General features: G+C 42.8%; 2 protein-coding genes and 1 long non-coding RNA gene across 4 annotated transcripts; 2 read left to right on the top strand and 1 right to left on the bottom strand.

Annotated features, from left to right (window-relative positions):
* The first annotated feature begins 1,127 nt into the window (after window positions 1-1,127).
* On the top strand, window positions 1,128-9,579 carry krt99 (keratin 99). Of its 2 annotated transcripts, none has more exons than XM_047044196.1 (9): window positions 1,128-1,539; window positions 5,610-5,738; window positions 6,319-6,401; window positions 6,592-6,748; window positions 7,073-7,234; window positions 7,688-7,813; window positions 8,097-8,263; window positions 8,534-8,643; window positions 8,995-9,579. In XM_047044196.1, the coding sequence occupies exons 1-9, from the start codon at window positions 1,225-1,227 to the stop codon at window positions 9,099-9,101; spliced, it is 1,356 nt and encodes a 451-aa protein (XP_046900152.1). In that variant the 5' UTR covers window positions 1,128-1,224; the 3' UTR covers window positions 9,102-9,579. The 2 variants fall into 2 exon arrangements, with proteins under 2 accessions (XP_046900152.1, XP_046900151.1); XM_047044195.1 differs by having other exon boundaries at window positions 1,129-1,539; window positions 8,043-8,263.
* Window positions 9,580-15,513: 5,934 nt separating this feature from the next.
* Window positions 15,514-18,393, top strand: LOC124483663 (keratin, type I cytoskeletal 13-like). Its single transcript, XM_047044197.1, has 7 exons — window positions 15,514-16,099; window positions 16,494-16,576; window positions 16,780-16,936; window positions 17,104-17,265; window positions 17,374-17,499; window positions 17,622-17,842; window positions 18,153-18,393. Exons 1-7 carry the CDS (start codon window positions 15,587-15,589, stop codon window positions 18,268-18,270), a joined length of 1,380 nt encoding a protein of 459 aa, XP_046900153.1. The 5' UTR covers window positions 15,514-15,586; the 3' UTR covers window positions 18,271-18,393.
* On the bottom strand, window positions 18,205-19,760 carry LOC124483667. The gene is made up of 2 exons (XR_006957886.1): window positions 19,628-19,760; window positions 18,205-19,462 (listed from the first exon to the last, which is right to left on the bottom strand). It is a non-coding gene; the product is annotated as an uncharacterized LOC124483667 (long non-coding RNA).
* Window positions 19,761-21,138: the final 1,378 nt, after the last annotated feature.

Raw genomic sequence — 21,138 nt, 5'->3', positions numbered from 1 at the left:
TTTCCTTTGAAATGATCCTTCTCCTATTCACATAATGCCAAAGTAGAAGTCTCAACTCAAACACTCCCTTTGAACCTTTTTCTGCTCGTTAAGTGGGCTAACAATGAGGCTATGAGTTTTGATCACTGTAGGTTGTGTGCTTTCAGAATGTTTGGGAGGTCTTGACGAACACCATATAGGTCTGGATCATATAGGTTGCATAGAGAGGTAGATTAGAAGCAGAAAAGGTACATTTAGCAAATCTTCATCTTGTAATTTATCACTCGAGTCAAATGTCTGTGGGGTATGTCTGTGTGATCATGGACTCATTGAGGAATGACAAGGCAAAAGTCATTACTCAGTGTCATGACATGAAAACTAATGTTTTGTGTTTTTATGTAGGGTGGGGTTAGGCTCAGAAATGTAAATAAAAAAACAATTGATGGTGTATAGGTTACATCATACAACATATCCATCCAGACTTTTCTGAGACCAATTTATTTCCCATTCCACCTTTTTTGTACCCCGTCCCACACACACACACATACACACATACACACACACACATGCACGTCACAGCCTCATCACTGTGACATTAAAATATTTCAGGGGCTTTCATTGAAACAAAAATGACAGAACTTAAATTCATAATCTACCTATCTAACTAAGTACAGTTAAATATTTCAATTCAAAAGTACAGTTCATAATTAAATACACTTTGACACTTAAATTCAACACTTGCATTTCAAAATAAATACATTCAATAGGTTACACATATAATTTAAGGATATTATACTTATTACTAATGTTATAGGCACATCAGTTGTCGGTATTATACATGTCCACAATCAAAACCTCACTGAACTGATAGAAAATCATTTCTAAAAGTCCCCAAGCAGCCTAATTAAAAAACGCCCACGCCATAGGCCCATTGTATTTACATGCCAAGTGGGCGTTTAATTCGAAAGCTTAATAATTTTCCAGAAAATGTTGCACGACTGGTCCGTTAACCCTTGGCAATGACCTTGCATTCTTCATTTCTAACAGTGCATGACCTTAAGCTACTTCATCTCTCGTGTTTCACACCCACATAAAACATATTTCTTCGTGCCAGTCTAGTCGTGACGTAATCAGTCGTGCAATTGTATAAGAGTCTCGTTGGCCTGGTCTGGGACACCTGACGCCTCTGAGTAGGACGAGCACATCTCACCCAACGAAGGACACGATTGCCCATCATCACTTAAAATGTCTGTCGTCGTCAGTCGCAAAAGTAGCTACAGCTCACGCAGCAGTGTAGGCTCCAGTGGACTCAGCTTATCCGGAGGGATGCCGTTCCAAGCGGTTGGAGGCGGTAAGTCTCGAATGAGCGTGTCTGCGTCCTCCGTCGGAAGCAGCCGCACACCTAGCGTCTACGGGGGTGCCGGGGGATATGGCACCCGTATTTCTCAGTCCGTGTCCGCTTTCTCCATGGCTGCGCCTTCAAGCGAGTATATCATGAACGGCAACGAGAAGGTGACCATGCAAAACCTCAATGACCGCTTGGCCACCTATCTGGAGAAGGTAAGGAAGAGTGATGGTAATGTTTTTGGAAATCTCGGGCTAATTTTAATTTACGCGCGTTCACGCATGTGGCGCATAGACACAGCACACATTTTAACAAAAACAATTACAAACAAAAACAAAAAATACCATAGATAAATATACCAGCCTACATTTCCATTCAATACATATTTCTATTAACTTATGTTTTTCTTTCATCAGTATCCTACACAGCCTAATGCATATGATTAATCCATAGTGACATAGGGCTTACTAACACATTTTAAAATACATAATAGACCTACATTTTCCAAAGTTGCAAAACTATACATAGGCTATATATATATAAACAATTATTATGCTTATGAGGCCTGCATTTGTACTATGGACATTAATGTAAACTGGTTAGTTATATTGGACACAGTGTAGATATCCATGTTATGGTCGTCTAATTAATTTGACCATAATAGTGTTTGACGTATACCTATACTGTAAAACAATTTCAAAGAGGGCATATGTGTACATGAGTGGTTACGCACATCCATTCCTTTTGTCTACACTAAGAGTGTATTATTAAGCAATAAGCCCCAAGAGGCGCTGATTTTAGAACAGGTAAGGGGAGTAGTTAGGCACGACGCGAAGCGGAGTGCCGAAAACCCCCTTACCTGTTCTAAAATCAGCGTAAACCACGGACTCGCGGGGCTTATTGCTTTTCTAAAACTGTTACTACAAATATTTGATATGGTTTCATCAATAAAAACCATTAGAAACAAAATAGTTTAATAATAAACCGTCATTCTTCCGCCACAACAAAGTATAGTTCCTACATAAATCGTTGCCACGCAACAGCCAGATGGACATCTTTGCCGTCTTTTTCAATTTGAAATATTCGATGCGCAGTAATATGGAATGTTAAAGAATGTTATGAGGACAACCTGTGAGGTTATGCTGGATTTTACAACGGCATGGAATGCGATATAGCCAATCACAATCAAGGATAGGAACAACCAGTTTTAGAATTGACTTTCCACTGATATTAGATGTGTTGACTTACAGATTTCCTACATTATTAGAGAAACATCTTCGAACATGCATAGATACCGAATTGAATGTTGTCATACAATATTTTGGCGGTGGCGATTGGTTGTCAGGACATCCGTGATGTAATTAAGCAATAAGCCCCAAGAGGCCGTGGTTTACGCAGATTTTAGTACAGGTAAGGGGGTTCGCGGGGCTTATTGCTTTTCTAAAACTGTTACTACAAATATTTGATATGGTTTCATCAATAAAAACCATTAGAAACAAAATAGTTTAATAATAAACCGTCATTCTTCCGCCACTACAAAGTATAGTTCCTACATAAATCGTTGCCACGCAACAGCCAGATGGACATCTTTGCCGTCTTTTTCAATTTGAAATATTCGATGCGCAGTAATATGGAATGTTAAAGAATGTTATGAGGACAACCTGTGACGTTATGCTGGATTTTACAACGGCATGGAATGCAATATAGCCAATCACAATCAAGGAAGGGAACAACCAGTTTTAGAAATAGTAAAAAGCTAGTGATGGAAGGTTAACATAATAGTCTCTGATATGTGAAGGTTGCCAAGCTACTAAAGTTCTGTGCATCGAACTCTCAGTAGGCCTACACATATTATTTCAATCCGGCGAGACCTGGGATGAGTAAAGTGGTGTTTATTTACAGAATAATAAATGTACTACAAGTGTTTGGAGCTTAGACCACATGGAGAATTATTGATCAAAGGGCGCCTGCCCAGCATCTGAAGAAGAATCCCCCACGGAGTCCAGACACTGGTGGCGGTGGCGGCAGCCGATGACCCAGCCAGAGGAGTCGAGGAACAACGACAAGGCACCGGGTGGCAACGGGGAGGTGGAGGGGTCGCATCGTCGCGCACTTGATAGCATGGACAAATTAAACAGGGAGAGAATCGTATTTAAAGGCAAGGCATCATTGTGATAGGCTTACAGCTACGAGGAAGTTTGACACGGTTAATGGATAGACGAGAGCGCCAATCGATACAGAAACCCATATGACAACCAGGTATAGGAAAGAGGGAAGCGTTCTTAGCGGGGGGAGTAAGTGAACATGATCGAGTATGCCCGAGTGCAGGGATTGGTCGTGCCTGACTGAACTTGCGCTAAGCTTCATTTGTGCAAATATTATAGGTAGTTCCATAATAATAAATCATATTGAGTAGGCCTATATGTGATGATTACTTCTTAATCGTATCTTTGTCCAGCATTTGGAGGTCTGCATCTAGTTTTATCCTACGCAGGAGCTGTTGTAAAGGATAGGCTTTATGGCAGAGCCTGAACTGCTATTATATCTGACAGGGATTTCTCCTACAACACCGTCTTTAAGTATTATTGACTTCAAACAGTCATTCTAGACTAATGTGGATGTGATCAATTATACTGTAGGCTACAACAACATGCACTTGTCACATCTGCTTTGTCTTGATCTTGATTGATGAGGCACTGAATTGGAGGATGACATCCCAGAAAGAGTGCTTGGCATCTCAAGACAGAGTTTGATGACTTGTTGAAAAACGTGCTTAGTTGATGTGATTGTTGTTGGCTCAAGTATGGGGTGTGGGATTTTTTGGAAACGTTCTGTTTAATATGGTGCTCAAAATTCTTGGCAATGGCCCTTTGTATCGATGTGCGGTTGCAAGTGTAAGGAAATTGTAAGTTTAGGCCAAAAAAGGGAACAGTGTTTACGTCTGTATTAAATCTCATTATCAAGTTAGTATACAATAATTTGTGACCAATACCATACCATTAAAAACACTATATTTAGGTTTCAGAATGTTGCTGGTTAGACTGTCTGTGGGTTGGCAGGTTCAGAAGATATCTTGATCATCAACATCTAAATGTCATCAACTGAAAGTAAAACAAGGTGGGGTAATTGTTTCTCCGACATAATTTCATTTCTAACCACACGCGAAGAAAACATTCCTCATGACATTCTGATGACATGGCAAAACAAAACGTAGAAAACAATTATGGCTCAGGCCAAATACATACGCTTATCGATGCAAAACACACTTTTTTTTCTTTCAATAGCAAAACGGGTGGTAAGGGTGCCAGAATAGGCATGCAAACGGATTTCTGTGGAACAGAGTTTAGGCGTAAATTCCTTCCTTTGAAATCATCCTTTGCCTATTCACATAATGCCAAAGTAAAAGCCTCAACGCAAACACTCCCTTTGAATCTTTTTCGGCACGGTGAGTGGGCTAACAATGAGGCTATGAGTTTTGATTACTGTAAGTTGTGTGCTTTCAGAATGTTTGGGAAGTCTTGACGAACACCATATAGGTCTGGATCATTCTTTATATTCTGGTTGCATGGAGAGGTGGATTAGAAGCAAAAACTCAAGTGTCAACTCAAGTCAAATGTCTGTGGGGTATGTCTGTGTGATCATGGACTTATTGAGGAATGACAAGGCAAAAATCATTACTCAGTGTTGTGCCATTAAAACTATTTTTTTTATTTTTTATTTAGGCTCAGAAATGTAAATAAAAAATACAATGAATGATCTATAGGCTACAGATATTTCACTGGTCCCTTTACAACATAGCCATCCAGACTTTTCTGAACCCAATTTATTTCCCATTCTTCCTTTTTTGTCCCCATTTATGTTAATTATAAACAAAAACAAAAACACATATAGAGGAAATAAACCAGCCTACATTTCCATTCAATAAAAGTTTTTGTGAATTTATGTTTTTCTTTCCTCAGTATCCTACACAGCCTAATGCATGCAATTATTCCCCAGTGACATTGAAATGACACATTTTATATACATAATACCCTTTCCAAAATGCTAAACTTATATATAGGTTACAGTTATTCTGCCTGTGAGGAGAAACTATGGCGCTAAAGCCTGCATTATTTGGAACAGAGGCAGTTATTGTGTGCGTAAAATTCCTCTAGGCTTGCACTGAAAAAGGGTCAGGGGTGGCTGTATTTTTCCGTTGCCGGCATGTTAGTGGATTATCTTTCTGTGTGACAAATGAACATGACACTATTTACTGACTTTCTACTACACCTATTAATTTACACAGGTGCGTTCCTTAGAGGCAGCCAATCGGAAACTAGAGCTGCAGATCAAGGAATTCTATGAGAAGAGGTCCCCAGTTCACAGCAATGACCTGACCGTCTACCTTGACACCATCTCTGGACTCCGTGAGAAGGTACTGCGGGGTAATGTAGTTTTGACACCAGGGGCCAGTTGCATAAATTTAGTTTAAGACTAGTCTTGGCCTTACACTCGCTGCCCTGAAATCCTATCTCTCTAATAATGCCAGGAATCTCTCTAAGAAATGACAAGAATCTCTGTCTGTCTGTCTATTTTTTTGAATGGGATTTTTGAGCAGGAACTTTCCCACGATTATCTCGAGAACCAGTCAGGTGTTCAATTTATAATCCAGTGGAGTGCAGCGTTTGACGTTGTTTGGAGAAGCATTTTGACATTTGCCCAAAAATAATTTGACACCAGTTTCACGATGGATCTTTTTCAGCCATAGTGAGCTCGCACTATTTCACAAACTATTAACACAAAATCAACTACAACATCAACCGCTGCATACTGGACATGGGCACTATGCCTACCACTTTGGCCTCCTTAGTCAGTATCCTGAGACATGGATATATAGCGATCCACAAACAGGCATACCACAGGAACGAATAGGAGAAAATATCTATTTACAGATATTTGGTCACAGTCTACCGTCAACTGATGAAAACAATGTGGACGTGTCATTTCCTGCTCAGATCCAGTTGGCGTACACGGATCACGCTCAGGTGACCCTGCAGGTGGACAACGCCAGATTGGCAGCCGATGACTTCAAGATCAAGTAAGTGATTGATTGCCCCTGGTGCACTGCGGGGAAAAAAATCCCCTCAAGTCTTTACCGGCACGTTTTAGCGCGTGATTTTTGGGTCTGGGTCTGTGGACGTCTGGGTCTGTGGACGTCCGGGTCTGTGGACGTCTGGGTCTGTGGAAGTAGGGGTCGTGACCCCGGTCCCTTTGTCCTCTGTCGTTAGGTTTGAGATGGAGCTGAACATGCGGATGATGGTGGAGGCAGACATAGTCCGTCTGAGGGGGGTTCTGGACAGCTTCACGCTCTCCCGGAGTGACCTGGAGATGCAGATGGAGGGGCTGAGAGAGGAACTGGTTTACCTGAAGAAGAGCCATGAGGAGGTGAATGACACGCCTCGTCACATCTCAACACGCTTCTTTTTTTAGAAGCTGTGTTTTTGTGGGCATTGTTGGCGTTAGGGGTTAGTTACTTTTTCAGCCACCAGGTGGCGTAAGAGCTCCAAGTCTCAAGTACAGCTTCCCGTCAGGCGTCCTTGGTTTTAGTACAGCTTTCCATACCTGTCATGTCTGTCTACATATACTGCATATATGACAGTATACTACATATACTGTCTGTCTATATACAAGGAGAATTGGACTACAAATCCCAGGGCTCATAGCATTAAACCTTGTAGTTCCTTTTCCTCTCCTACTATCTTGTTATAGGAGATGGGGCTGATGCGTGTGCAGCAGGGCGGAGCCGTGAACGTGGAGATGGACTGCCCTGCCTCTGCCGACCTGAACAAGGAACTGCGTGATATGAGGGAGCAGTACGAGTCTCTCGTGCAGAAGAACCAGAGAGAAGCTGAGAAGTGGTTCCAAGGAAAGGTGAAACAACCTTGAAATACAAAAACATGTTAAAAAGGCTTTACCTTTGTGTGTAGAGCATTGAGCATGCACAATGACTAGTTGAAACCAGGCCCCTTGAATGTGGTTGTGTGTTTTCAGAACAAACACAACATGTGACCCAATAGACTCAAACACACTCTGTTGGGAATCTGCTGACTCCTTGTGGTTCCTGGTATTTCTCTAAATCAGGGGTGTCGAACTCCGGTCCTCGAGGGCCGCTGTCCTGCATGTTTTAGATGTTTCCCTGATCCAGCTCACCTGATTTGAATGAAGGGTCGTTATAACAAACCATTTAATTGAATCAGGTGTGTTGGAGCAGGGAAAAATCTAAAACATGCAGGACAGCGGCCCTCGAGGACCGGAGTTCGACACCCCTGCTCTAAATGGTGGTTGTGTTTTCGGAGAAATTCCATGTGTTCCTCTGGTTGCCAGGTGGAGGCGCTAAAGGTCCAGATCACCACCAGCACCACGGAGGTGAAGACCTCCCAGTCAGAGCTGGGTGACCGGAAGAGAACCTTCCAGAGTCTGGAGGTAGAGCTGCAGGGCATGCTCACTAAGGTAATGGGAGTTCTGCATAAGGACCTTGAAATGAAGCAAGCTAAATCTTGTTGGATATCTGAATACATATATATTATGATATAAACATGTCTCTTATTCTCTTATTTGGCATGTTTTACAGATCTAATAATTCTAAGGCCCTTATTTTGTATTTTTTCATTCACTCACTCACTCACTCCCCCACTAACTGCCCCCTCACGCCCGCTCCACACCCCTCCCCCGTCTGCAGAAACAGTACCTGGAGCAGAGCATGGCTGAAGTGAACGGCCGCTACAGCGCCCAGCTCAGCACCCTGCAGCTCCGCATCAACGCCCTGGAGGAGGAGCTCCAGCAGCTGACTGCCAGCATCCACCACCAGGCCACAGAGTACAAGGTGCTCCTGGACATCAAGATGAGGCTGGAGATGGAGATCGCCGAGTACAGGAGGCTGCTGGACGGAGAGGCGTACAGGTGAGAGGAGCAGGGGTTAAACAGGAAGGCTGGTGAGAGAATGAGTTGGGGAGACATGGAGATGAAAGGAATTCATCAGATAAACAGAGTTGGGGGGGAGATGATGGAGAGATGTAACGGACAGAGGGAGGGTGAGTGGTTGAGGCTGGGGTTATAGATGAAGGTTGATGGGAGGTGAGTGACTCAATGAATGTGAACTTTGGAATTTCTCTGAAATGTTGTCAATGTTTCAGATTCAAACCTCGTTCTATCTTTTTTATTAAACATCAGTAACAAGACTGTGGTTTCAACGACCAGCCACCAGAGCAATGTCCGAGAGGTGATAGAGAAGAAGGTGATTGTAGTTGAGAAGGTCCAGGAAGTGACGGTGGTGGAAGAAGGTGAGCAACAAGGTTGACCTACAGAGAGGGTCAAAAGTTTCATTCCAAAGTTTTATCCATCAATCCACTTTCACAGTAACTTGTTAACCATTCGGAGTGCAAGTCACTGTGGAATTAAACAAAAGCAGGTCGCCTTAGGCCAGCCATCCCCTCTTCATCGCAACATCTGTTTATCCACATGTCAAAACATCTACTTGTGGCCCCCCCACCCCCATCTCCATCAAATCCTTTCGGTTATCAGAATGGGCTTCAGCTGTGGTTCACAATAAACACAGTTTTACACTGACTTCACTGACATTCATTTGATGATCCTATTAAAAAAAACATTGGTTTCTGTGACTTCCCCCACAGAGCATAACCCTCACTTGCAGAGGAGAGTGAAGACCATTGTTGAGGAAATAGTGGACGGCAAGGTCGTGGCCACCTCTTCCTCTGAGAAAGTCCAGGAACTGAGCTAGAAGAGAAGTAACGAGAGAGATTTTCCTGGCGAAACATTCATGTTTTTCCATATTGACAAAGAGCACACTGCAACTTTTGTTTCTAGGCAGGAAAGAGGCTGGATGTTTGTTAATTGAAGGGTACGGGGTAAACAAATGTTACTGGATTAGAAAGGTTTCAGCGTGTGGTTCCTGGACCTACTGCGAGTAGAAAGTGGGCAGTTTCCACAAACTTGAAAAGGATTTAGTGGGGGTTAGAATTTTTCCAAAGAACTTTGTATTTACTTGTTACTAACAGGGCTCAAGGGTTGACTTCTATTTTTTCTATCTAACCAGAGGTCTTTTTCTCTCTTATTTTTGCTCCTCATCTTGCAAATATGGAGACATGTTGCTGTTTTACTGTCTTTTTAGTAGAACTGTCTCAGTTGGAAAATAGTTACATTGACTCATCAGTTCATGCTGGATCGTAAGAACAAATAAAACCATATTTCCTCAAGTATTTTGCTGTTTGTGTGTGCTCCCACTCAATACCACTAGGTGTCACATCTCAAACAGCTTTGTCTAGCAATAACTTTACTTTATGGGGTGGAATGATCTCATTTTAGTTAAGCAGAAACAGATTTTTGTTGCGTAAGTGACATTAGGAAAACGTATATTTGCGTAAGTGGTCATTGTAACCTTTGAACTCCATTGTGGATTCAAATAACCAAAAGCAATGCGTTGAATATAAAAAGCTGGAACCCAGTGTTTTCAACAATACTGGTATCCTATTTCAAGATGTACTACTTTCCTAACACAGCAAAGAAAATATAAGTTACAGCTTGTATATAGCTATACAGTTATATAACCGGGTATTGAATTGGCGTTTCTGTTCGTGAAAGCTGTGAATGGGATCTGGTGTGTTAAGACGTGTATTTGTTTTCTTTGTCATTCATCGGTGAGTCATGTTAAGGTGTTTTAGGAGGGTTGGTCTAAATCAAGTAGAGACTTGGAGTTGCTCAACACATGCTCCACACATTAAGTCTTTGAATAAACAAGGACATGCTACGTGCCTCAGTGAATATAACATACTTTTAGACATGCCACACCTAGAAGCCTGAATGAAATGACAATTCTGAATATTTTGAAATCTGAATGTACTCATTTGTTTCTTAATACGCGGCATATATCTTGTGTGTGTTTCAGGTTAAGAGTTCCAACAATGCAGCACACCTTCCGTTCCTGATGAGATCTTCAAACCCCACCTAACCCTAAGAATAGTCATCTCATGTCATGTGTCATTTTTGTAGCTTTTCAATTTTGGCATGTGCAATACATCAAGTCATTCGAGATCATCAGAATCAGAACTTGTCTGGGCAGGACCTCCCTCGGGCCGTGCATTGGTACACTGAACATGCATTCCTCTTCCCTTCCTCTCCTGGCAAGGAGCTATGGGTGCCCTGTCAGGTCAATCTCCTCTTACCGCTTGTTTTTTACGGGGGGAGGCTTTTAGGTATTTGAAACCAACGACACATCTAAAAACATACTGCAGGAACAAAGGGAACTGGGTCTGGAGTTTTGAGAATACCTGATGTTACACTAAGTTCCTTCAACTCTGCTCTTTCCCCCGACTCTGTCTTCAGAATAGAATCAACAGGTCTTTCGCAAGAAGCCCAGAAAGCAAAAACTCCCTCCCTCTGAGGTGTGGCTGTTTCAGGGTCCAAACAGCGCCTCCCTCTGTAACGACACTTCTCCTCTGCCACTTCCATGTCACTGAAGCAGTCCTCCATGTCTTTTAGAGTCTTTCTAGAAACATCCATCTGAGAGGCCACCGCCCAGCTTGCTGCTTGTTCGGCCTTCCACTCCTGTGACTCTTAAAGAGGCCCTCTCATAGTTTTAAGCTTGTTTGCTTGTTTGCTTAAAACTATGAGCTGCAATTGATGCGAGCACTTTTGTGCTCATTCATCTCCATTACAAAAGTAACATGACTTCACTAGTTACTGGGGATTTCAGTCGTGTTGGAAAGCAATATCACCGTCAATATTTGAAACATTTCTCTCGTAAATGTATCACGCCTGATGCTTTGTTATCCTGAAAAACTGCAACAGGAAATGTGTTCCACTATCACCACTAATATTGTAATTGCATACTAATAGGCTTCACCTCAAACCGCACAAGGGAGAGCTGGTGGACATAATTTCAACACAGCCTTTGGCATTGAATAAAAACTAGATTGTAACAGTCTTTCCCCAAGACACCAGAAAGGCAACTGATTGGTTCAACAAAGTATTATTCTATCAAAATCATTGTAGTTAGACATGAAACTCCTTTAACATCATGGTATGGAATGAATCAGGGCAGAGTAAAACATGCTCTTGCAGATTTTGAATCCTCACTGGGCATGATTGCCTGCTTTCATCTTCACACATCAGATTTTCCGTGAAGACACAATTAACTGGCTTCTAGGAATCCAAGGCAGCTAAGCCATTTTTTGTTTAGAATTCATGCAGTCTGGAACATGACTGAGATGCAGAGACGTGAAGTGACTTGAAAGAGCACCATTGCAGAGAAACGGCGAACAGAACCTGAACACTGGATTTATGATAGGAGTGTAATATGTACACAGTAGATGTCCTGAGGCAGAATCACCTGAGTATGGGTGCGGCTGTGCTGTTTACAGCACAAAGGCACGGAGGAGCAAGTTATCCTGGATTGTCACTGTGGCCTGCAGTGCAGATGCAATGTTGACAAAGCCATGAAAGAAGTTTTAAACATACGAGCATTATGCTTTCTGTATGATTTATTTAGCCGCCATTCATCCTTCATCAGTGTATTAACAAGTTCAATTTTATAGTGGTGTGTACGTTAATAGCATGACCTTCTTTATTGAACTACGACTTATGAAATACAATTATGAAGAGATTGTGCGACCAGAATATGGTGTATTTAAAACGATAAACAAAAAAAACGTAATTCAATCATTTTGAATGTCATTTGAATAAAAATGATATAAAGTGGCTGAGTGGAAGCTAGTTCGCAGACTGAGCAGTCTTGACCACAGACGTCCACAAGAAAGATCAGCAGTTCAACAATCCCTTTAGGGAGGAATTTGTCCCAAACCAGGTGATCAGGATACTCCTGAACCATTTACCTGAGGGTAGCAGGTCAAACAGCCTGTGGCTGAGGTGGACCGGGTCACTGATTATTATTGTAATGCAATAAATAGCTTTGCAGTATTCCAACTTCAAATCATTCTAAAGTGCATTCTAAAGACAAATACAAAGTACGTATTAATCCTTATGTTGCAGTATTGAACACTGTTTACAGCTTACAATCACTAATTGCGAGAGTGAGTACTGCAAAAACGAAAAAGTATTTGAATGTAAAATGTTGTTGTCTTTCTCTTGCCACGTTGCCTGCAAGCAGACATGTTCAACTTTTGAAAACATTTTAAAAACGATTTCCTTTGAAAGCAATACATTTGGAAAACAACTTCAACATAAAATGCATCGTCTTTCACTGAGTTTCTGGTCGTGGGGCCTTGGTCTGCTGGGATGTTCTGTTTTGTGTGGTTCTGTGGAGCAGGGTGTGGCTGGCACCTGAAGCAGCAGGAACCGGTCTGGCCCTGGCACAGATCTCCAAGTAGGAAGGGGGGGGGGGGGGGGGGGGCACTGGCTCTGAGAGCAGAAGCTGCCGGTGACTCATCGCAGCTTCGATGCTTCACATGCCCGAGGGGCACGGCTCATGAAGACTGTGTTTGTGTGTGTGTGTAAAAGAGAAAACACAAAGAATGGGGATGAACAAATGTAGAAAAATAGGGTTTACCTGCACAAAGGAGCTCTGATTCCTGTGTGACAGCTTGGGTGTAGGCCTTTTTCCATTGACAGGGTGTAGAGAGTACAGGGTGGCACAGAGAAGTTAGCTTTATTTGTACAACAGATGAAAGTTGTTGAATTAAAAGGGACTGACTATGGCAATGACAGATTTGACTAATGATGTGTTCGAAAGATTTATGTATTTTATCTTTATCGGGTCTGAGAGAAGTGGAGTGCACTGACTTTCAGTAGATCTAAAAAGATCCATTGCAAACCCCACACAAACTTGAACATGCTTTCAAGTTAAGATATCCCTTTGAATGGCTTTAAAAGATTGATTGTGAAACTGCACAGCCTTGGCACACCTTGCAGGTTTTAGTGTATTGTTATGTCCTTGTGCTACTGCATGTTTGTGGTTATGTGCTATTGTTCATATCTGTGTATGTGTCCTGTATGTTTCCTTTAAATGTTTGATATGCCATCAGCTGGCTCAGTCTGGCACATTTACATGATGGACACAAGTGCTCATGTTATTTGATGTGTATTAACAAAAAACTAAAAAACATAACATAAAAAACGGACAATAACTTTACCCAATGAATGTGAATCTTTAAAAATTCCAATTGTAATTAATGAGTGGCATTTGTCATTTGAAATATGTTTGCTTGTGTGATTGTTCTCTTGGGTATTGTACAGTACACTTTGTAAATAAGAACTCTGCAGTGCAATGTAGGTCTGCTCTATGCAAGTGTCAGCCTTGTCTAACCAGCTATCAATGTGGAATGCCATTGGACAGTGTCTGGAGAGTATCGGTTGACTTTTGTGATGGACAGCAGGTATGGTAGGTCCAGGAACATGTTCCATTGAGATAACATGGAGAGAAAAAAACCTGCTTCATGCAGATCAAGGGTGGTGTGTTTTTTTCACAGTAGTTTACATAAATGGAAATGAACAATTGCAGGATCTGCTTGCATAAATAATCTAATTCAAATATATTGGTGAACACAGTCTGACGAACAAACAACACATTCTAAGAAACCATGTAAAAAATATTTTTAACTGTTTCTTATCTATGATTCATAGATTGCTATCTATTCATAGACTTTGAATGATAACTATATTGACTGAAGATTGTTTGTGCTGTGGGCGGTTGTCTTTAAATGAAATGTTATTTATATTGATTTCATTTTTATTACAAACGGTTTGGTTGACTATATTACAAAACAGTATGTGCACTGATTGTCATTAGGGAAATATTCCGTGGTTTAACTTGGTTGTACCTGACACGAAGACGAAGCTGCAGGGCAGAGATGAATATAACAAATGTTCACCTTTTTGTACCGTAGGGCGTCTTACTCTGTTAATCAGAGAAATTGTTGCACAATATTCGAGGGCATGCATTTGTTAGAGATAGTGGGATTTGTGTAACTTATCCCTATGATAGCGTTGTATTTAATGATTACTAATTCAAATAGACATTTGACCACGATTCACGTGATCAAATCATTTGCGTTATCACAATAAAGCTTTTAATGCAAATGGTTTAAAATGCAAGTCATTTGAGTCGTGCATTCTAATGAGTCAACAAAGTTTTTTTAAACATTTTAACAGGAGCTTTGTAAAAGCCTAAAGGAAATACTCAAGCTTGGAAAGAGGAAAACAAGCAAGAGCTTGTTCGTGCACACTGAAAACGCCAAAATGCCCTGCCAGGATATTTAGTGGGAGAGAACAGTAAAGCAATCACACATCTGTGGTAAGTTTTTCCTGGGCTTGAGTTCGAAGTGCTGAGTGATGCCAGACGATGTAGTACTACTATTGAGGAAGAAATAAGCTTACTCTGCCTTGCAGACTCGTTCCTCCATTTGCAAAATGCACGCTGCACTTTTGAGTCATGCAAGCTTGCTCATTAGTGAAAAGAGAACGAACTGGATGCATTCGCAAAAATACATCAGTTTTTATTTGCAAATGCAAAATAGGGGTGTTACATTTAAGAGATTTGTAGATGTTCTGGTTAGACAACCTTCCAGAGACAAAGAGAGGTCTGTTCTTAATATTGGCACAGCTTCAGGCGAATCTTTCGTTTGTACTTTTGCGTTTCCATTCAGGACACCACAACTGTATGTTGTCACAGCAACAAGTACAGACTTAGTTTCGTTGTGCCAAACAATGTAGCTGGATATGGCAACAGTGCAATTCAAATAACTTCGCATGTCATTGTCAAAGTTTCTGGGATGATTGATTGACAGACTACCCTGAGGCTAACACCAGTGGGTGTGTCTGCTGTCCCCCAGATACCTCAGTGTGCTTATGATGTAATAACATGTATGAGAGCCACTTTCACTCACCTGTGTGATATGGATTTGCATATCTGTACTTTTATTCATATCGGTCAAACTTCCCAGATGCGTCTGTATGCAGGCCTTAAGCCGATGTACTGTGCGTGTGCTGAATGCACACGTTTGCTTCCATGTGATCGTGCCCCACATCCATCCTCACTCCTTTCTCTATCTGCATCTGCCTGCAAGGGTACAAACAGGGTGGAGTAAGAGCCCCTGCCTTTCATGAGGAAACGCCTCTCCCCCCTCCTCCCTGCCTGCCTGCATCCCTCCCTCCCTTCGATCCTGTTGTGTATAAAAGGGAGCAACGTCTGGGTGGTGTGGCAGTCTCTCCTCATCCAGGGCAGGCAGACTTCCTCTCTCTCTCTCAGTGACCATGTCCACCTCCTACTCCAGCAAAACCAGTTACTCCTCCGGCGGCGGCGGAAGCAGCGGAGGCTCCATGAGGTATGGAGGCTCATCAGGCGGCTCCAGTATGTACATGGGCGGCGGTGGTGGAGGCGGCAGCAGCGGCGGTTACGGCCGCATCTCCGCCATGAGGGCCGGCAGTGTTTATGGAGGCGCCGGAGGCTCCGGAACACGCATCTCCAGTTCTTCCATCAGTTCCGGTGGCGGCGGCGGTGGTGGTGCTGGTTATGGCTTCGGCTTCGGTATGGGAGGAGGCGGTGGAGGTGGCGGCGGCGTCACAAATCACACATCAGCCAATGAGAAGGCCACCATGCAGAACCTGAACGACCGTCTGGCCACCTACCTGGACAAGGTGCGCATCCTGGAGAAGGCCAACGGTGAGCTGGAGTTGAAGATCCGCCAGTTCCTGGAGAGCAAGACGTCCCCAGCGTCCCGCGACTACTCTGCCTTCTATGTCACCATATCTGATCTGCAGAACAAGGTATGTCACCTGATCCCTACAGCTGCCAAAACAAATAACCACACAACTATGGATTGAATTACTATAGATAGCAATACTTTTTGAATGCAAGACAAATCCATTTTACCCTAGAGAGGAAGTAAAATGCCTTTACTTCTAGCTGGGGTTGCAAAGAAAGCTGATTGTGTAAGGTTCATGAAAGCCTCAGTGTAACTGCCAGCGTCCATGACGATCCCTGAGGCGATTTTGTAAGAAGCAATTTGCCTGTTCCCTGGAGTTATGGCTTTTCAAAGCAATTTGCCACCTTTTAGCTGACGCCCAAGGCTCAACAATCCCAATGGCATTTTTGCAAAGCCTGGACTTGTGCAATTCCATTCGTTATCTTGAAACATGTTGCTAACCTCCATTCCCACAGATCCAGGAAGCCACCCGCTACAACGGAGGCATCTACCTGGCCATCGACAACGCTAAACTGGCAGCCGATGACTTCAGAACCAAGTAGGCTTCCAAACCCCTCCCAAAGAATTGGTGTCACGCCAAATAGCACAAAGCCAAAGATACCATCATAAAGTTCAACAGTCCACCTTATCTCCTACTCTCATAGTAACAGACATTGGGTGCCTCAAAGCAGAGGTGATTTAGTATAAAGTGTTCCTCCTGGTCAATGACCTGATACGATTCCCCCCCCCCCCCCCCACCAGGTATGAGAATGAGCTGGCCATGCGGCAGTCGGTCGAGGCGGACATCGCTGGGCTCAAGAGGCTGTTGGATGAGCTGACCATGGCCAGGTCCGACCTGGAGATGCAGATCGAGGGCCTGAGGGAGGAGCTCATCTATCTGAAGAAGAACCATGAGGAGGTGTGTGGGGATGGAGTGGTGGAGAAGGAAACATGCCAAAAGGCTGAACCCTACTTATTAGTCCTATAACTTTTTCTTTTTTATATTGTCAATTGTCATTTATAAATCGAGCTCATATGAAGTTCTTGTATCTGAGACAAACAGCTCACGTATGTCCCCCGCTCTAGGAACTCCTGGCCATGAGGGCGCAGATGACCGGCCAGGTGAACGTGGAGGTGGAAGCAGCGCCTCAAGAGGACCTCAGCAGAGTCATGGCTGAGATCCGCGAGCAGTACGAGGGTGTCTCCGCCAAGAACCAGCGAGAGCTGGACAGCTGGTTCCAGAGCAAGGTACTACCCTAGAACCCTCTATAAACTCAATATGGGCTTTCGATTGAAAGACTCAGCTTACCATCAAGGACTGGATAAACAGCTGACCCTCTCACTGTTTACCCACAGTCAGAGAGTCTGAACAAGGAAGTAGCCGCCAACACAGAAGTCCTCCAGTCCTCCAAGTCGGAGATCTCAGAAATTCGTCGCACGCTGCAAGGTCTGGAGATCGAGCTGCAGTCCCAGCTCAGCATGGTGAGTCCCGGCCGAGCATCAGCGCTTGCAGCCCTGTATACCAATGCCCGAGTTGTGTTCTGACTCGCTTTCCAACAATCCCTCACCTCAATCCATCTTTTTCTCCAATGCCTGACCAATAGAAATCCTCCCTGGAGGGCACGCTCGCAGACACAGAAGGGCGGTACTCGATGCAGCTCCAGGGTCTTCAGAGGCAGGTCACCAGCCTTGAGCAGCAGCTGATGAGCATGCGCAGCGACATGGAACGCCAGGGCCAGGAGTACAAGATGCTGCTGGACATCAAGACCAGGCTGGAGATGGAGATCGCCGAGTACAGGAGGCTGCTGGACGGAGAGGTCTCAGGGTAAGCGAGGCAGACTGGGGAGAAAGAACAAACAAGGGATGGATGGAACCTAGGTAACGGATTCAGTCACCAGTAGCAGAACGGTAGTTTCGCTTTGATGTGTGTTTAAGTAGCACTCTATCCTTGTGTGCCAGCATTCCTTAGAATGCTAGCCCACTGTCCTTCTTGTGAGGTGAGCACACAGATCCTCTTTTCTTCATTAAACCACAGTCGACCAAAGATGGTCTTAGGGAAGATGTCAGCTTGTAAACAAACCGTAAGAAGCATACACTAATCCATTAAGATGCTATTTGTTCCTTCTTTCTTACAGCATCAGCAACGTCTCCTCCTCAACTACCTCCTCCTCTAAGAGCACACGCAAGGTGGTGGTGGTCACAGAAGAGGTTGTGGACGGCAAGGTGGTGTCCTCTTCTTCCACAAGCTCCTAATGGGCTGAAACAGCAAGCAGCACACCAAGAGTTAACTCCCTTCTAAGAACATCTGGGTAGAACACTGTCAACTGTTCTTCATTTGAAAGCAATAAAGATACTCTCAATGTGCTGACAATGCCATCTTTGTGTTCTGTGTCTGATTTGGCTCCCTCCCTATACATCTGACTGCCAATTTGGAGTTTGTCGTTTGAACATGAGGCCAAGAGAATAGTATTTTGAAAGTGCATGCGTCAGTGACGGGTCATGATGACTGCGATCTATGAGGCACAGATGTGGAAGATTACTGCCAGCAGAGATTGGATTTGTCATTAATGAGTACAAGAAAGGAAGACCTAATTTGATAAGTGGTTAAGTTGTTGGGGTAGGAGAATTGTTAGCCCTTCCCTGAATTCCAAGTAACATGTAGGATAAGGAAAGGGTCTTATCTGATCTGTTTACCTTCGGGATTTGAGGTTATGCGACCTCTGACCTTACCTCATTTCACAAGTCAAAGGAATGCAGTCTTTATGGAGATTGATGGGAATCAGTTGGTAGTGAATCAATGTATTTGTAACCAAATTCAAACTCCTTGTGATATCACAAATCAGTTGTCTGTCTTAATCTATAAGTTGTGCAAGGCTGCCACTTAGCAGAGAATTGGCATCCCCCCATTGCTGTGATCCTTCACTCAGTGCAAGAATAAACTCGGAATGGAGCTGACTATTGTATCAAGCAAGTCTTGATTATTATTTAACTACTTTACTGGTAGCCACTATACCTACCAATGCCCAAGACTTTCAGCACAGCTATTATATTTACAGTACACACTGTAGCTAGACTGTCATACATGGTATCACTAAACCACTTGGTTGTGTAGAAACCATACCTGGTAAAATAAAATGTAATGTTTTTGTTAACAAAAGACTGGGTACAGTTAGAGATGGATTCATTGTTGTTACCCTAAAAGATGAGAAGCATGTCATTTCTCCAGACGTGATCGTTTCTCATTCAAAATGGACATGGGTTTTTGCCCTCCCTGTTTTTGTAAATAACAAATGAAACAGAAGTCAGTTTTCATTCGTTTATTTGTATTTCTTTTGGAGTTGGTAAGTTAGGACTCAATCTCATCCACATCCACGTCTACTGTCTTGGAAGACTGGACCGCCTTTCCAGCGATCAGTTTCCTCCACTGTGATGACCTTGGTGACCACTAAGAAGCCAAGAACAGACAAGAAGGACATCTTAGAATAGCATTAACCAGCTTATAATTATTACAAAAAATATCCTTAAACATGACTGAAACGATATAACAAATATTATTCAGCTTTGCAAAATCTTTAGATAATCATTGATTTTTAGAAAGAAACATGTTTACTTTGTTTGGTGCTGTTGGGGACGGCGTTTCGAGGGAGAGAAAAAGACGAGAAAAACACGCCTATCACGTCCTTTATCTCAGTTTATTTAGCCTCCACACCTTTCCTACACCACCACTTAACTTCCAACCTCCCCCTTTCCTGCCCCCCCCTTCCCCTTCCTGGGCTGGCCATCAAGTTTCGGTGCTGTTTACAGCACAAAGGCACGGAGGAGCGGGTTATCCTGCAGCACAGATGCAATGTTGACAAAACCATGAAAGAAGTTTCAAACATACGAGCTTTATGCTTCCTGTATTATTTATTTAGCCGCCATTCATCATTCATCAGTGTATTGACAAGTTTATAGTTATGTGTACGTTAATGGCATGACCTTCTTTATTGAACTACAAATTATTGAATAGATTGTGTGACTACAATATGGTGTATTTAAAATTTGATACAATAAAAAAAAAAAAGTAAATCAATCATTTTATGGGAACGCAATTTGAATAAAAATTATGTAAAGCTGAGTGGAAGCTAGTTCGGGGACTGACCAGTCCTGTTAGGGGGACTGATGAGATCTACAGCAGACTTGTCTCTCTTAACCGCTGGTTGGCTCGCTTCTACACAGAACAGTGTTTAGGATTTGTAGATAATTGGGGTGTGCTTGCCTTTCGGCGAGCACAAAACATTGTTATCTCACATATATATTATTATTATTATTATTGTTTATTTTCGCGCCCCTAAGGCTCAGTCAATATTTGGACTACATAGACAACGTCGATGTCAAAAGGTTCGTTTTGGTCGCGATTGCGTTGGTTCTATTAGGATTTATGTTCAGTTGCACGGTTTAGGTTTTAAATAATTTTTGTGGCAAAAGTGAAGCTAACGGTGGCTAACTTGCTAGCCAGTCACTGACGCTACTGACGTCTCTAACGTCACGAAATATCGCGTGACTACCTCTAGCAGAACATTAGTTTAGCAGCTCGTTAACTTCTGGGAGATAGCTAGGCTAACTGCTTTACTGCAAGGGAGCTGCAGAAACGCCACAAGCAAATAGGCCAGGGTGATAACTATTTACTAATTTTACTTTGTGATATGAAAAACAATATAAGCTGATATAAGGAAGTAGTTACATCTACTTTCGAAAACATTATTCTAGTATTTCACAGAAGCATTAGCATCATGACATTAGCCTCTGTTGTCCGGGCAACACATACTACAGCGGTCTATGATGCATCTGTTTTCAATCGTTAAAATAAACATTCTTCTCCCCTACATTTTCGTTGTTGGATTTATTATGACATTAGATTACAAGTTAACGATTTTTGGGTGAAATTATCATTACCTGTGGTTTCAAACTAGTGTCGCTCACTGCAACACTGTACAGTAGCCTAGTAGGCTACTTACAAAACAGCGTTAGCGGAAAAGACTACTAACAGAACAGCGCTAGCGGCTAGGTAGCCTAGTAGGCTACTGTAGCTAACAAAAACATCTCCACAGCTGTTTACAATACTGTAGGAAGTCAAACGGC

The sequence above is a fragment of the Hypomesus transpacificus genome, chromosome 21 (genome assembly GCF_021917145.1).
Source record: "Hypomesus transpacificus isolate Combined female chromosome 21, fHypTra1, whole genome shotgun sequence".
NCBI lineage: Eukaryota > Metazoa > Chordata > Actinopteri > Osmeriformes > Osmeridae > Hypomesus > Hypomesus transpacificus.
The sequence above is the reverse complement of the archived record's forward strand: the minus strand, read 5'-3'. Positions and strand labels throughout refer to the sequence as shown.

Excerpts from the sequence above, each read along its gene's own strand:
- krt99 (XM_047044195.1), top strand. The coding sequence starts at position 1,225 with ATGTCTGTCGTCGTCAGTCGCAAAAGTAGCTACAGCTCACGCAGCAGT. Across the intron at positions 7,235-7,687 it reads AGAAGTGGTTCCAAGGAAAG|GTGGAGGCGCTAAAGGTCCA; the intron begins GTGAAACAACCT and ends TCTGGTTGCCAG. Across the intron at positions 8,644-8,994 it reads AGTGACGGTGGTGGAAGAAG|AGCATAACCCTCACTTGCAG; the intron begins GTGAGCAACAAG and ends CTTCCCCCACAG.
- LOC124483663 (XM_047044197.1), top strand. The coding sequence starts at position 15,587 with ATGTCCACCTCCTACTCCAGCAAAACCAGTTACTCCTCCGGCGGCGGC. Across the intron at positions 16,937-17,103 it reads TGAAGAAGAACCATGAGGAG|GAACTCCTGGCCATGAGGGC; the intron begins GTGTGTGGGGAT and ends CCCCCGCTCTAG. Across the intron at positions 17,266-17,373 it reads ACAGCTGGTTCCAGAGCAAG|TCAGAGAGTCTGAACAAGGA; the intron begins GTACTACCCTAG and ends GTTTACCCACAG.